The sequence below is a fragment of the Mobula hypostoma genome, chromosome 6 (assembly GCF_963921235.1).
Source record: "Mobula hypostoma chromosome 6, sMobHyp1.1, whole genome shotgun sequence".
NCBI classification, from domain to species: Eukaryota; Metazoa; Chordata; class Chondrichthyes; order Myliobatiformes; family Myliobatidae; genus Mobula; species Mobula hypostoma.
Genome location: NC_086102.1, coordinates 92,415,256 through 92,431,959, shown reverse-complemented (window position 1 = coordinate 92,431,959; position 16,704 = coordinate 92,415,256). Strand labels below are relative to the sequence as shown.

Genomic DNA, 16,704 nt, shown 5'->3' with positions numbered 1-16,704 from the left:
CAGTGAGGTAAGGCCAGGTAAGTTTCTTTAATTAATTTAATTAACTTAGGAGTTAGTAATGGAGGCAGTAGATAGAGCAGTCCAGTGCTTTGATTGTATGATGTGGGAAGTCAGGGACAGTACAATTATCTCTGATGACCACACCTGCAAAATGTGCAACCAGCTGCAGCTCCTGTTAAACCGAGTTAGGGAACTGGAGCTGGAGCTGGATGAACTTTGGATCATTCGGGAGGCAGTAATAGATTGGAGTTTCAGGGAAACAGTCACCCCTAAAAGTCAAGAGACAGGTAACTGAGTGACTATCAGGACAGGGAAGGGGAATAGACAGAAAGAGCAGAGGACCCCTGTGGCCATTCCCATCAATAATAAGTATACCATTTTGGATACTGTTGGTGGGGATGACCTACCAGGGACAAGTTGTAGTGGTCGCGTCTCTGGCACCGAGACTGAACCCTCAGGTCAGAAGGGAAAGAGGGAAAAGAGGAGAGCAGTAGTAATAGGGGATTTGATAGTTAGGGGGACAGATAAGAGTTTCTGTGGGAGAGATTGAGAATCCCGGATGGTCTGTTGCCTCCCTGGTGCCAGGGTCCGCGATATCTCGGATCAGGTTCTCAGTATTCTCAGGAAAGAGGGTGAGCAGCCAGATGTCGTGGTCTATATGGGGACCAATGACATAGATAGGTGTAGGGATGAGGTCCTCAAGAAGGAATATAGGGAGTTAGGAAAGAAGTTAAAAAGCAGGACCTCAAGGGTGGTAATCTCGGGATTGCTGCCTGTGCCACGAGACAGAGAGAGAGAAAACAGGAAGTTATGGCAGATGAACGCGTGGCTGAAGGGTTGGTGCAGGGGGCAGGGGTTCAGATTTCTGGATCAGTGGGATCTCTTCAGGGGAAGGTCTGACCTGTACAAAAAGGATGGACTGCACCTGAACTGGGAAGGGACCAATATCCTGGCAGGCAGGTTTGCTAGAGCTGTTGGGGAGGGTTTAAACTAGTTTGGCAGGGGGGGTGGAAATCAGAAAGTGAGTGCAGAGATTAGGGTAGAAGGACAAGGGCATGATGCTATGTGTTCTGAGTTGGTGAGGAAGGACAGGCAGAGGACAAAACATAAATGTAGCCAGTTAGAGGGGTTGAAATGTGTCTATTTCAACGCTAGGAGTATTAGGAGATGAACTTAGAGCATGGATCAGTACGTGGAACTATGATGTTGTGACCATTACTGAAACTTGGCTGGAGGAAGGGCAGGATTGGCTGATGCAGGTACTGGGGTTTAGGTGTTTTACAAGGAATAGGATGGGAGGTAGAAAGGATGGGGGGGTGGGTGCGGAAGTAGCATTACTGGTCAGGGATAGTATCACGGCTATGGAGAGGGAGGACGCTGCAGAGGAAGTGACCACTGAGTCGGTGTGGGTGGAAGTCAGAAATAGGAAGGGATCAATCACTGTGCTGGGAGTAGTCTATAGGCCCCCAAATAGCCCTCAGGACACCGAGGAGCAGATATGCAGGCAGATTCTAGAATGGTGCAGGAAATACAGGGTTGTAGTTATGGGTGATTTCAACTTCCCTCATATTGACTGGCAACTCCTGACTGCAAGGGGGATAGGATGGGGCTGAATTGGTCAGGTGTGTTCAAGAAGAATTCCTGACAGTATGTGGACCGGCTGATGAGAGGAGAGGCCATACTGGATCTAGTTCCTGGTCAGGTGGCAGACCTCTTGGTGGGGGAGCATTTTGGTGAGAGTGACCACAACTCCTTTAGCTTCAGCATAGCTATGGAAAAGGATAAAAACAGACAAAATGGGAACGTGCTTAACTGGGGAAGGGCTAACGAAGGGATGAGGCAGGAACTAGTGAGAGTAAATTGGAAACAGATGTTCAAGGGTGAAAGCACAGAAGTAATGTGGAGGAAGTTCAGGGACCACTTGTGCTGGGTTCAGGATAGGTTTGTCCCACTGAGACAAGGAAAAAATGGTTGGAAAAGGGAACCATGGCTGACAAAAGACCTGAGGCAATGACAAAAGGAAGGAGGAAGCATATGTTAGATATAAGAAGCAGGAAGCAGGAGGGGCTCATGAGAAATATAGGGTAGCCAGGAAGGAGCTTAAGAAAGGACTTGGGAGAGCTCGAAGGGGGCATGAGAAGGCCTTGGCATGTAGGATTAAGGAGAACCACAAGGCATTCTATGTCGTATGTGAAGAACAGAAGCATGACAAGAATGAAGGTGGGGCTGCTAAAGGATAAAGGCGGCAACATGTGCCTGGAGGCGGAGGAGGTCGGGGAGGTCCTAAATGAATACTTTGCTTCAGTACTCACGTGAAAAGGACTTAGATCAGGGTGAGGTTGAAATAGAACAGGCCTGTATGCTGGACAATGTGGAGATTAAGAAGGAAGAAGTGTTGGATCTAAAAACATCAAGATTGATATGTCCCCAGGGCCAGACGTGATATACCCCAGGTTGCTATGGGAAGTGAGTGAAGAGATCGCTGGAGCAGTAGCTATAATCTTTGAATCCTCTTTGGTTGCAGGGAAGGTGCCGGAAGATTGGAGAATGGCAAATGTAGTTCCCTTGTTTAAAAAAAAGGTAATAGGGCGAATCCTGGGAACTATAGACTGGAGAGCCTTGCATCGGTGGTCTGCAAACTATTGGAAAGGATTCTTAAGGATAGGATCTACGAGCATTTGGAGAAGTACAGTCTACTCAAGGATAGTCAACATGGCTTTGTGAAGGGAAGGTCGTGCCTGATGAGCCTAATTGAGTTTTCTTGAAGAGGTAACAAAAGAAATTGATGAGAGTAGGGCAGTAGATGTGGTCTACATGGATTTTAGCAAGGCATTTGAACAAGATCCCCCATGAGAGACTCATCCAGAAAGTCATGAGGCATGGGATCAGTGGAACCTTGGCTGTTTGGATAAAAAATTGGCTTACAGGAAGAAAGCAGAGGGTAGTAGTGAAAGGAAAGTATTCTGCGTGGAGGTCGGTGACTAGTGGAGTGCCACAAGGATCTGTCCTGGGACCCCTGCTATTTGTGATTTTTATAAATGGCCTGGATGAAGAGGCAAAAGGATGGGTGAGTAAGTTTGTGGATGACACGAAGATTGGAGGAGTTGTGGATGGAGCTGTAGGTTGTCGAAGGTTACAAGAGGATATAGAGAGGATGCAGAATTGGGCAGTAAAGTGGCAGATGGAGTTCAGTCCAGATAAGTGTGAGGTGAAGCATTTTGGAAGGACAAACCAGAAGGCTGAATACAGGGTTAATGGTCGGTTACTTAAGAGTGTGGTTGAACAGAGGGATCTTGGGGTTCAAATCCATACATCCCTCAAGGTTGCTGCACAGGTTGATAGGATAGTTAAGGAGGCCTATGGGATGCTAGGCTTCATTAACAGGGGGATTGAGTTCAAGAGTAGAGAGGTCATGTTGCAACTCTACAAATCTCTGGTGCGACCGCACAGAGTATTCTGTTCAGTTCTGGTCACCTCATTATAGGAAGGACGTGGAAGCTATGGAGAGGGTGCAGAGGAGATTTACCAGGATGTTGCCTGGATTGGAAAACAAGTCTTATGAGGCAAGGTTAGCAGAGCTGGGACTTTTCTCTTTGGAGCGTAGAAGGATGAGAGGGGACTTGATAGAGGTCTACAAGATTATGAGAGGCATAGATAGGGTGGCTAGCCAGCACCTGTTTCCCAGGGCACGAATAGCAAACACCTGAGGACAGATGTACAAAGTTAAGGGAGGGGAGACATTAGGGGTAAGTTTTTTTTTGTTGTTTTTTTTTTACACAGAGGGTTGTGGGTGTGTGGGTGCCCGGAATGACTTGCCAGGGATGGTGGTAGAGACTAAAACAATAGGGGTATTTAAGAGCCTCTTGGACAGGCACATGGATGAAAGAAAAATAGACGGTTACGGGGTAGTGTAGGTTTAGTACTTTTTCTTTTAAAGGAATATATGGGTAGGCACAACATCAAGGGCCGAAGGGCCTGTACTGTGCTGTAGTATTCTAGTGTCTAGTGATTTGATACCCAAGCATACAATATGCACATCCTTTGAATTTTAAGATGACCTTTTCAAAGCTGATGGAATAATCAGCTTTGAAAATTGTTAAGGCATCTGCAAGTCACTAAAATAACACCAAACTTGGATTTTTAAAACTTGAAGATTGCAGTAGGAGTCACTGACATTTGAATTTCACAGATTTGTTGCTCTGAGAAACAGTGGGCTTTTGATTTGAAGTGATTTTGTTAGTAGCTGTAAGGGGATCTAACCATGGCAATTTACCATCAGCAAGAATATCCCTTGATGTTATCCGATTCAAAAACACAAGGATAATGCATGGATCAGATCTCTGTACATCAGGATATTCACATAAAGCCTCATGCAATAAGTAGTGTATCAGAGATGGCTCATCTCAGATATCAGCAAGATGTAGTGCCTACTTGAGCTAAGTCACTCACTACAAAGAGGATTTCATCAGTGTTAACATAATGAAAGCATTAATTTTATTTTTCCAAAAACTGGATAGCAGGGAAGATGGAAATCATTTAAGAGCAAATAAAGAGATTGGTTTATTCAAAATCAATGTAGATGAACACAAATCATCAATACCTTTCTGAGTTTATCAGGTGAAAACTCAAGACCAACGAAAAACAAAGTGAAGAATACTCCAAATTCACCAAGAGTCTCCACTTGAACAATAGACTGTCAAAAGATATGTCAAATCATTAATGTCAGGTGAAATCACAAATTCACCAAGTTATATTAGAGTTTTTAAATGTATAGAAATACCCTTATTTATCCTATGTTTATGGTCCACAATCATCTTCATATCCTTCTTTGTCCCACCTATATCTCTTTCTGCTCTGATCTTCTAATACTTATTTAGATTCTCTTGAAATGTATCAATGTTATCTGCCTCAACCTCTCTTTGTGGCAGTGAGTTACACATTCCAAGTAAATTGTGATAAGTTTCTCCTGGAATCTGTGTTGGAATGGAAACATCTTCCCTATCTCTACACTAGCCAATCCTTTCAAGATCTCTAAACTTACCTTTGTTTTAAAAATAATTAATATTTCAAAAATAAATCAGAGTTATCAATTATGCAAACTATCTCTGATGGTCCTCACCACTTGTTCTAGTGCTAGTTCTTGAACTAGAAGAGTTCACTTCAACCCTATTTAATAATTCAAATCTTACATTCGTATCTTTTCATTGCATATCATTCAACATAAATGATGCTGTGATTTTTTTAAACACATGCACAAGAGGTGCACCATTGATGAAGTTATCTGCATAGACCCATTTATGTTAGAATTGCATGTTGCTGGAGCTGCAATATTCTGCTGCCTCTGGGCCAGGTTCTGGGGAAGATGGTATTTGTATAAGAAAACAAGTTGCACCTCAGCCTGGCCAGGACTGGTGTGGGAAGAAGAGCAATTTTCAAAAGGAAGGGAAGCGGAGAAGGACATGGAAGTTAGAAAAATAGAGAGAAATTTTGGAAGGGGAGTCAGAAAAAGTTTGGATATAGATTTTTTAAAAAAGCAATCACAATAAGTCAGTTGTGTCCAATGCTATGTATCTACATTCAAGTAGGCACTGAACTGAAGGAGACACAAGAGAGCCTACAGATGCTGTGATCTGGAGCAAAAATAAAACAAATTGCTGGTGGAGCTCAGAAGATTGGACAGCATCACTGAAGGCAGGCGGATAGTGAACATTTTGTGTCAAGACCTTGCATCAGGACAGAGTGTAAAGACAATATAAAGAGATGATGGGATGAATAGAAGCAGAGCTGGTAGGTGATGAGTGGAACTGAAGCGTGATATTATAACTACTGTGGCAATGTGGCTAGAAGGCTGGACATAGCAGTTAACATTCCTGGTCACAAGATTTAAAAAAAAATAAGACCCACCTACAATCTGTCAGGTGGATCATCAAATGAATTGCGGTAAGGCAAGGGGTAATTACAATGTCCAGGCAAGATTAGCCTCTGGCAGTTGCAATTAACCTAGACCTTTAATGTGAGACTGCTAGAGCCACCCTACTGCTTACTGCAGTCGAGATAAGACAGGATGACTGCGATGGCATGTAATCAACCCAAACAAGTGGGACCTTTTTTAGAAAGGTCTTTGAAGAACATAGCTTCCCCTTCTACAGTAGGGAGTGCCAGAGACACAGGATAGGAATATAATGGAAGGATGATTGCTTTACTAACTTCAAATATCATCAGTTGTCAACTTTCTGTTTCTATTTACTTTTAGCTACTGTGCGTAGCGATTGATCTTGCAAGTTTATCAAATACTCAATATCTATAAATGATAAGCCAATTCTGTATATATATTAAAAAATTGCAATTTTCTGTCCTGGCTTCAGACAGTGTGGTGACAGGGGCCATGCTGTTCTCCTTTTGCACATATAAAATAAAGTATGATTGAGCAATAATTGTGTGCGTTCAGAGTCCAGTTATCGGTGACAAGTTTAGAACAATAGATGAACAGTTATATTGTTTTGAAGGTACTACAGGACCTAATACCAACATTGACAGTGGCCATAAAATTCCTCAAGTACATTCAGATTGTTTTTAAGCCAGTAAAATGACAAGCCCATAGAGAGGAGGATAAATTATGGATTACACATAATGAACCCTGGGCAGGTGGAATTTCAGTGAGTGAGCACCTCTATGGTAAGAATCAAAATCTAGCCAGCATTAGAAGAGCTTTGGGGAAAAAAACATGGATAAGATAAAGGTTTAAAAAAGAAACACAAATTTGGAGAAATAATACTTTTACTAGATTGGCATGGAAGTAGGTTCCAAGCAGAATTGAAGCAGATGGAAGAACTGAAAGTTTAAGAGCATAAGACCATAAGATATAGGAGCAGAAGTAGGCAATTCAGCCCATTGCGTCTGCTCCACCATTCAACCATGGCTGATCTAATTCTTCCAGTCATCTCCACTTCCCTACCTTCTCTCCATACCCTTTGATGCCCTCGCTAATCAAGAACCTATCTATCTCTGCCTTAAAAGCACCCAATGACTTGGCCTCCACAGCTGCTCGTGGCAACAAATTCCACAGATTTGCCACCCTCTGACTAAAGTAGTTGTTCTGCATCTCTGTTCTAAATGGATGTCCTTCAATCCTGAAGTCGTGCCTTCTTGTCCTAGACTCCACTACCATGCGAAATAACTTTGCCATATCTAATCTGTTCAGGCCTTTTAACATTTGGAATGTTTCTATGAGATCCCCCCTCATTCTCCTGAACTCCAGGGAATATAGCCCAAGAGCTGCTAGACATTCCTCATACAGTAACCCTTTCATTCCTGGCATCTTTCTCGTGAATCTTCTCTGAACTCTCTGCAATGTCAGTATATCCTTTCTAAAATAGAGCCCAAAACTGCACACAATACTGTGTGGTCTCATAAGTGCTTTATAGAGCCAGAACATCACATCCCTGCTCTTATATTCTATATCTCTAGAAATGCCAATATTGCTTTTGCCGCCTTCAACACCCACTCAACCTGGAAGTTAACCTTTAGGGTATCCTGCACAAGGACTTGCAAGTCCCTTTGCATCTCTCCATTTTGAATTCTCTCCCCATCTAAATAATAATCTGCCATTTATTTCTTCTACCAAAGTGCATGACTGTACACTTTCCAACAGTGTATTTCATCTGCCATTTCTTCACCCATTCCCCTAAATTCTCTAAGTCTCTCTGCAGGCTCTGTTTCCTCAACACTACCCGCTCCTCCACCTGTCTTTGTATCATAGGCAAATTTAGCCACAAATCCATTAATCCTATAGTCCAAATCATTGACATACATCGTAAAAAGCAGTGGTCCCACACCGACCCCTGTGGAACTCCACTGGTAACCAGCAGCCAGCCAGAATAGGATCCCTTTATTCCCACTCTGTTTTCTGCTGATCAGCCAATGCTCCACTCAGGCTAGTAACTCCCCTGTAATTCCATGGGCTCTTATCTTGCTAAGCAGCCTCATGTGCGGCTCCTTGTCAAAGGCCTTCTGAAAATCCAAGTAGATGGATTTCAGTGGCAGTAAGGTCAGTAGACCAGACAAGCAGCAGCATGGCAGGAAGTGAGGAAAGATTGCTAGATTAAATTTCATTTCAATGAAAGAGGCCTGACAGGTAAAGTGGATGAACTCAATTCATGAACAGCTAGCTACATTGGACTGGGATATTTTAGCTATTACAGAAACATGGCTGAGGGAGGGTCAGGACTGGTAGCTGAATGTACAGGTGCTACAGATTAGATAGAGGTGGAGAAAAGAGAAGAGAGGAGGATGCATTTCTGATTAGGGATATCATGGCAATAGCCAAAAATAAAATTGCCATGGGATTGTCCAGTGAGGATCTCTTTTAGTTTAAAATTATTTACTGAAAGGAGAAGACCTGCCCACAAATTAAAGTTCTAAATTAGGACAAGGCAAATTGTGACAATATTATATACAGGAACTTGGAAGGTAATTAAAGTAGATAGTGTCCAGGCAGCAGAACATCTGCGAGTGAGAGCCTTTGAAAAGTAAGATAATTGAAGATCTGCACATTCCTGTTAAGGGTGAAGAGCAAAGAATGGGAAACCCTAGATGATAGGGGATTTTGAGGCTCTGGTCTGATCAGGTAAAAGGTGGTATGGATCAGGTACAGATATCCGGGATCAACTGAATCCCAGGGGAAGTATAGGGGTTGGAGGATATACTCAAGAAGGAAATAAGAAAGGGGACACGAGATAACTTTGGCAAAGACCAAAGAGAATCCAAAGGTATTATGTATATTAAGGAAAATAGACTAATCATGAAAAGACTAGGATCCCCAAAGACAAAAGCAATTATCTCTGTGTGGAATTGCAGGAGATGGGCATGGTCTTCAATGAGTATTTCTCCTCTTTCTATTGTGAAGAAATACGTGAAGACTTTAGACCATAAGGTAAGTTAATAGGGAGGTGTTGGGGACAATATACATTAGAGCAGAGGAGACATTAGATACCTTAAAATGTACGGCGATAGATAAATCACCTAATCAGGGACCCAAGACACTGGGAAGCTGCAGAAGAAATTACAGGAGCCCTGGCTAAAATATATACAACACCAGGAAGGGGTGAAGTGCCAGAAGGCTGGAGGGTGAATCATATTGTGCCTTTATTTAAGGACTGCAAAGAACCTGGGAACTAAAGACAGGTAAGCCTAACATCTGTAGTAGGTAAGTTACTGAAGGGATTTTGAAGGACAAGATATACAAGCATTTGGAAATTTACGGGTTGATCAAGAATAGGCAGCACGGCCTTGAGTGTGGAAGATCACGTCTCATGAACTTGATTGAGTTTTTTGAAGAAGAAACTAAGGAGTTTGAGGGCAGGGCAGCAAACGTGACCTATATGGACTTCAGTAAGGCCTTTGATAAGGTTCTCTGTAGTAGGCTGCTATGCAAAGTTAGATCACATGAGATCCAGGGAGAGATACAGAATTAACTTGATAATAGGAAGCAGAGGGTGATAGGAAAAGGCTTTTTCGATCTGGAGACCCATGACTAGTGGTGCTCTTAGAGGTTATTGATAGGCCCATTGCTATTACCATCTATACCAACAATTCAAAAGAGAGTGCAAGTTCCTCCAGTACTTTGCGCATGTTGGCATGGTTAGCAAGTTCACAGACAACTCTAAAGCAGGTGATGTTCTTGACAATGTAGACATGATAGTGAAGACAGTTTTTAGCAAAATGGTCTTTGTTAATCAGGTATTGAGTTTAGATGTTGGGATGTTATATTGCAGTTGTGCAAGACACTGGTGAGACCACATTTGGAATAATGTGTTCAGTTTTAGTGTGAGACAGGTAACAAGATTTGGAAATTATTTGGATAAATACATGCATAGATAAGGGTTAAATGTGAGCAAGTGGGACTAACTTGATAGACGAGATGGATTGAAGGGTGTGCTTCCATGCTGTTTGACACGATGACAAACGAAATACCAACATTTATAATGATCCTCCCCTCTCCCCACTAAACAAATAAACACACTGATGAATATAATATGCCTTTTTCTCAATATGTAAGGTTTGTTTCAAAAAATATACAATTCCCTTGTGCAAAATAACAAACGGGGGTGTTTACATCACTGACTGATAATAATTAATCATACCTTGATATAGTTTAGTCCTGAAGGACCCAACAGCACTCCACAAATGATATAACCAAACATAGTAGGAAGCCCCATCAGGGTACAAATCCAGGCACATGGCAGAGATAATACTACAATGGATATTATATCCTGAGAATAAATTACATGATTAAATACTTAAGAACTTATTAAAGAAAAATAACATTTTACATAAATGTACAAAATTGAATATTGGCTTTCATATTGTCCTTGTCTATGCTAGGATGGTCCACCTAGTTAAACAGATCACTTAACATGAGTGTTAGCTGAAAATACTTACTTGTCATTTTAAAATTCCAGGAGTGGTCTCACCAAGATGCTATGTATTTGCAGGAAGATATCTTTACCCTAAGGGTCAAATGCTCTTAGAGCTAAGGCCCACATACTACTTGCCTTCCTAACGAGTTGTGTACAAGGACATCCAAAGTTCTTGAATATCAACATTTCCCAAACTCTCATTTTTTAACAAAGGATTCTGCTCTATACTTGTCCACCATACCAGGTAATCACATTGTTATTACCTGCTCCTGCATCTGCCTTATTCTTCACTCTGTACCTTCTTGAAGTTCTTTGCTTCATCATCACTTATCACCTGATAACTTTTATTGAGAGATATAGCATGGTAACAGGCCCTTCTACCCCTTTGAGCCATGCTGCTCACCAACACCCCCAGTTTATTCCGAACCTAATCACTGGACGATTTACAATGACCAATTAACCTACCAACCAGTAGGTCTTTGAACTGTAGGAGGAAATCGGAGCACCTGGTGTAAACACACGCAGTCACTAAAAACTCCTTACAGGCAGCAGTGGGAATTGAACTTGTGTCACCTGTACCGTAAAGTGTTGTGCTACCGTGCCACCCTAATTGGACCCAGTCATTGGCACTGTAATGGCATTACACTAACTGCTGCACTACCATGCCACCCTTATTAGAAAATTTAGAAATGTTACATTTGGTCCCTCAGTCAAATTATTTGCAGATTGTCAATACAGGTCCACAATCCCTTATCCGAAATCTTTGGGGCCAGTTACATTTAGGAAATTCAGAATTTTTCAGATATCAGACCGCTCCCCTTCCCCCCCCCCCCCGCCGATACCCGTATGCTCAAGTCACTTATTTAACCGGTCTCAGTGCGGTAGACTTTAGGACCCGGCGGCACACCAAACCTACGAACATCCTCCCGTATACTTTAAATCATCTCTAGATCACTTAATACCTAATGCTATGTAAATAGTTGTTATACTGTATTGTTTAGGGAATAATGACAAGAAAAAATTTTATTTCCAACAAAAACATTCAATAAAACATAAAAATATACAGCTTCAAACAAACTGAATCAAACACATGGTAAATGACTTATTGGGATAAATGTAGAACGTCACTGTCACTATAAAACTTCAGTAACTTGTTTTTCTGTTTATTTAAATCATATACAGCAGTAGTTCCAACACTATTTTCTTCAGTCAGACGCCGCACAGACACACCACGATCAAGCTTCTACAATAACTCCACTTTCTGCGTTATTGATAAAGATAGATGCTTCCTTCTCTTTTTCTCATTGTTACCCATAGGGGTATCTGCAGCTCTTTTTGATATTTTCACAGTGAAATTAAACAAAGTCAACAGTGAACACAAAATAACAGCGAACAGCAAATGCATGTGTAACCAGTGCAAGCGCTGAGCCACAACTGACATCTGGAGGCCTCTGCTAGTGCTGCCACGTCACAACTGAGTGACATCAGCTGCTGGCGAAAAAACTTCGGTTTTCAGAGCTTTTGGACTTCAGAATTTTGGATAAAGGAATGTGCACCTGTACAAGCAAACCTCAAAACTCAGCCTTTCCTCCAAGCGGCAGAGAATGAGAGGTGACCCGATAGAGGTGTACGAGATGATGAGAGGCACTGATCTTATGGATAGTCAGAGGTTTTTTCCCAGGGCTGAAATAGCTGGCACAAGAGGGCACAGTTTTAAGGTGCTTGGAAGTAGGTACAGAGGAGATGTCAGGGGTAAGTTTTTTTTTTAAACGCAGAAGGGGGTGAGTGCGTGGAATGGGCTGGCAGCAACGGTGGTGGAGGCGGATACAATAGGGTTTTTTAAGAGACTCCTGAATAGGAACATGGAGCTTAGAAAAATAGAGGGCTATGGGTAACCTTAGGTAATTTCTAATGTAAGTACGTATTCAACACAGCATTGTGGGCCAAAGGGCCTGTATTGTGCTGTAGGTTTTCTATGTTTCTCTGTTTCTGGGCCATCACAGCCCAGAGGATTGATAGGAATTAGGAACTGCGGTCAGAGGAAATATCAGATGATGATCAGGTAACCAGGTACTGCTGAATGCCTGAAGCATGTCTGCAGCCGTCACTGATGCTGGGGAACGACCTCTGGCCACTGGTGGCATGGTCTACCATGGTAAGGAGGTGCCTGAAACTGTGGGGGTGGGGGGGAAGCGGACCAAAGTCCACACTGACATGGTCAAACCATCGCTCAGGGACCACAAAAGGTGCCAATGGCACCTGAACATTGCGGTTAATTTTTGCCCACTGGCACTCCACAGACTGCAGTCCAAGCACACCCATCCTTTCGAAGGCTGTTTCTGTGAGGCTTTCCAGTCCCGATGCAAAAGACCATGTATGGATTCAAAAACAGTCCAACTCCAGTTTGCGCACAAAATATGGCTAGGATGATCAGTTGAGAAATCATACAGTAGAGAAACCCCCGCTTCCCCGAACTTAATGTCAAACAACTGCAGGCTCGTGACTACTGTTCTTTAAGCCTGGAACTCTGGGTTACTAGCTTGGTCGACTGCCATGCCAGCATAGTCAACCCCTATAGCCTCAAAGGCTGGCCTTGAAAGGCAATTAGCCACAACATTATTTTCCCCTTGATATGTTGTATATCAATTGTGAACTTGGATATGTAGGCCAGGTGGTGTTGCTGCCATTTTGATTGTCTGATATTTTGGCCATCACATGCACAAGGGGTTTGTGGTCAACAAACACGGTGAAATGGGGACCCTCTAGAAGAAAATGAAACTGGTGGACAACCAGATAGAGACCGAGAAGCTCATGGTGCTCTGACCAATAGCTTGTGCAATGCACCCACAGCACAGTCTGAAGTGTCAATAGTAAAGGCTATGGGTGGGTTGGGGAGCAGGTGTGACAACAGGGTCTCAGTAGAAAGGGCTTGTTTGGTATCATCAAATGCCCTGATCATGTCCACTGACCAGTCAAGCATTTGATTAGTGGTATTAACTTTAAACACACTATACAGGAGAAGCACAAGTTCAGCAGCTCGCAGAATGAAACAATGATAGAAATCAGAGGAAAATCCGTAACAGCAGCTACTTTTGATGGGAGGGGTTTTGCACCATCTGCAGTGATACGAAGGCAGAGAAAGTCAATAGCTGACAACCCAAACTGGTATTTAGCAGGGTTAATCAACCTGTGTTGGCTTAAGTGTTTGAAAAGTGTGTGGAGATGGGATACGTGTTCAGATTTGGATGCACTGGCAACGTGTCATACAGATAAAGAAAAAAAATCTAAGTCTTTTAATACAGAGTCCATCAACCACTGGAAAATCTGTGCTGCATGTTTCAGTCCAAACAGTATGTGCTGAAACTCAAAAAGGCCAAACGGGTTACCACAGCTGTTTTGGGAATGTCCTGTGATAGTAGCCCCAACTAGATCAATTTTGGAAAGAACTGATTTTCCGGTTAAACACGCTGAAAAATGTGTGAGACTGTGTGTGGGACTGGATAGTGATCAAGGGTGGTGACCTCGTTAAGGCATCAGTGATCACTGCATGGGTAGCAACTACCATCGGACTTGGGGATCACATGGAGGGGTGAAGCCCAAGGGCTATTCGATTGGCGTACAATGCCAAGTCTTTCCAGGTTGGCAAACTCAGCCTTCTCAGTTACCAGCTTTTCTGGGTCCAGTCTACGTGTACGGAATTGCACTGGTGGGCCTGTGTGGAAATGTGATGCTCAACTCCATGTTTTGTGACTCTCATAGAGAACCTGGGCTTGGTCAGGTTTGGAAATTCCCCCAGCAGTCGAGCAAACTCACATACAATGGTGTATGTGCTTGATAGAGTCGTTGTGAGGGACTTTCTGGGGGTACAGGATAACCACCCAAAGTCCTGATAGCTGCAAGCCGATATTTTATAAGATCAACCAACAGTCCTTAGTCCCACAGGAAATCTGCACCAATCAGCGATCTAGCCAGGACGAAGTCCCATGTGTAATGCTGCCCAGAGAAGCAGAGTATCACCCATTGTGTCCTGTAAGTCTGGATCGTGCTGCTGTTGGCAGCGTCCAGCGAGGTTTCATCATTCTCATCAATAGATGGATGCTGACAGCACACTCACTTGAGCACCTGTGCCACACAAGAAAGTCACCCTGAAGACGTATCCTTAATGAACAGTCGACGTCCCTGGTAGCTGGAACCCATGGTGATCACAGACCTCTGATGACCCGACGCGCTTGCATCGCAAGGCAGTTAGCACTTCCTCGTGTACCTACCAAAGCGAGCACAGTAAAAGCACAGACCCGGCGTCATCTGTCGCAGGCACAGGCATCCTTATGTTGGAGGCCGTGCTGACCAGGCTTATTGAGGTAGAGAAAGGAGGAGAGATGAAACATCGCTGCCTAGCTGAGTGTAGTCTATCAGCCATTTTAGCAAACCCCCAAGAGTCCATCACAGGTGCATTAGCAAGGGCTATGCGAACTTGATCAGGCATTTGCTGCATGAAGAGTTCTTCAAAAATAAAACAACGATGGTGATTTCCCATGACAGACAGTACATGGTCCGTTAACTCCAAAGGCTTAGCATCGCCAAGGCCGGGCGAAAAGAGCAACTGTTTAGCGTGCTCAGACTCCGACAGTCCAAAAGTCTATAAAAGGTGAGTTTTTAAGCGATTTTTATTTATTTATGATGAGTGTTCTAGTAGACACACCACTCTTGCAGGCATGGGGTGTGAGTGACACAACAACATAGAAATATTTGGTGTTGTCAGCGGAGATTTCTCAAAGCGTGAATTAAGACTCATTTATATGAACCAAGCAACAGCATTTTGCTCCCAAAACTACAGCAGTTTCAAAGCGACTGCATTGGCAGACATGTTCAATACCTCTGGAATCATCCTAGAGTATCAGGATCACCAATATAGGTTTCCACAAATAAAATAACAGAGGCTATTTATGTTTCAGAAAAGCCATAGCAACTCATTTATTGAACACCAGAAAAATGAACTCAAAGCACGCTAAAAACCCTTTATATAATTATGTTATCACATCAGATCAGCCTCTTAAAGTGAAACCCTAATTCATATCAGCGGTTGTGAATTATATACGTTTCCCTACAATTATGTTACCCTGAGTAGGTCTTCTTACCACACAAAAGGATGTGATTGCACTGAAGAGGGTTCAGGGGAGTTTCACCAGGATGATCCCTGGGTGGAGCATTTCAGTTTTGAGGAGAGAATGAAAATGACCTGTTTCTGTGCTATATGGCTCTATGGTCAAATAGTATCTTTGAAGAGGGAACTAATGATACAGGTACTGTAGATGACCTAATAATCTCACAAACAGGAAAGATTGGTTATATGAAATTGTTATGCTGAGAATATTATCAACCTACGATGTACCTGGCTGGAAGGTAATAGGCTATTCCTCAGACTTTGTTGGAATAGCATCACATCAAATGGGTGTGGGATGAGAAATAAAGAAATTCCACTGCCCTCAAATTGGTTTTGACCCCTTCCTCCTTTGTGCCCACCTTCATCTCGCTATTCAAACTCCTAAAATGAATAACCATTCAATTACCTAACTTAAATAGCGTCATCTCTCACTCGGCATTACAGATAACTCTCACTCTGCACCCATCAAAGGCATTCCTTTGGTTTTCTCAGCACCTCTGAAATTTAAAACAGGTTTGTTTTCCTACTTTCTGTAGTTTTTATGACAGACTATTGACCTGAGTCATTAATCCTGTATATAGATGCTGCCTGCCTATTGAGTATCTCTGGCGTGTTTTGTTTTTGTTTCATCTGGTTATTGTTATAAAATGAAAGCTTGGTTACCTTTATAAAATGGATATCAGCTCTGGGGATGGTTGAATCCCTTGGTTTTGTCAGTATATACTGGTTGTTCTGTGAGTCAATGAGCATGCTCAGCCCCAAACCATCATGCACCTCATGCATGGAAATGTTCTGTTTACGGTCTTCTTCAACCTCTTCAACTCTGATGACTGCTTCAACATTTCCACCATGTATCTGAAAAACAAGACACTGAAATGCCAAAATTTGTAGGAGATCACTAAATCTCCCCTCCAAGAGGTCATAAGGCTTGGAGGCTTGCGTGCCTCAATGAGCTGGAGAGCTATGTTGGCTGGAGTCAGGTCCTTGTGCTTTGGTTCTTGGTAGGGTCACCATGCCAAACCAGTCAAAGGGTAGAGGGCAGACCTCACCCTCCAGGTGTGGGGGTTCAGCTCAGAGCTAACAACCATGACCAGTCAAAAAAAATTGTTACAGGAACAGCAA

At 42.8% G+C, this 16,704-nt stretch overlaps 1 protein-coding gene across 4 annotated transcripts in view; it reads right to left on the bottom strand.

The window, feature by feature from the left end:
- The window catches only part of tmco3 (transmembrane and coiled-coil domains 3), a 63,784-nt gene that overhangs the window by 25,742 nt on the left and 21,338 nt on the right, over window positions 1-16,704 (bottom strand). For 3 of the 4 annotated variants that reach the window (XM_063051205.1, XM_063051208.1, XM_063051207.1), the window contains 3 exons: window positions 16,246-16,437; window positions 10,143-10,271; window positions 4,601-4,693 (listed from right to left, as the gene is read on the bottom strand). In XM_063051205.1, the coding sequence (XP_062907275.1) occupies window positions 4,601-4,693; window positions 10,143-10,271; window positions 16,246-16,437 (414 nt within the window). The remainder of the gene's footprint in view (window positions 1-4,600; window positions 4,694-10,142; window positions 10,272-16,245; window positions 16,438-16,704) is intronic. The other variant, XM_063051209.1, reaches the window with a different exon arrangement.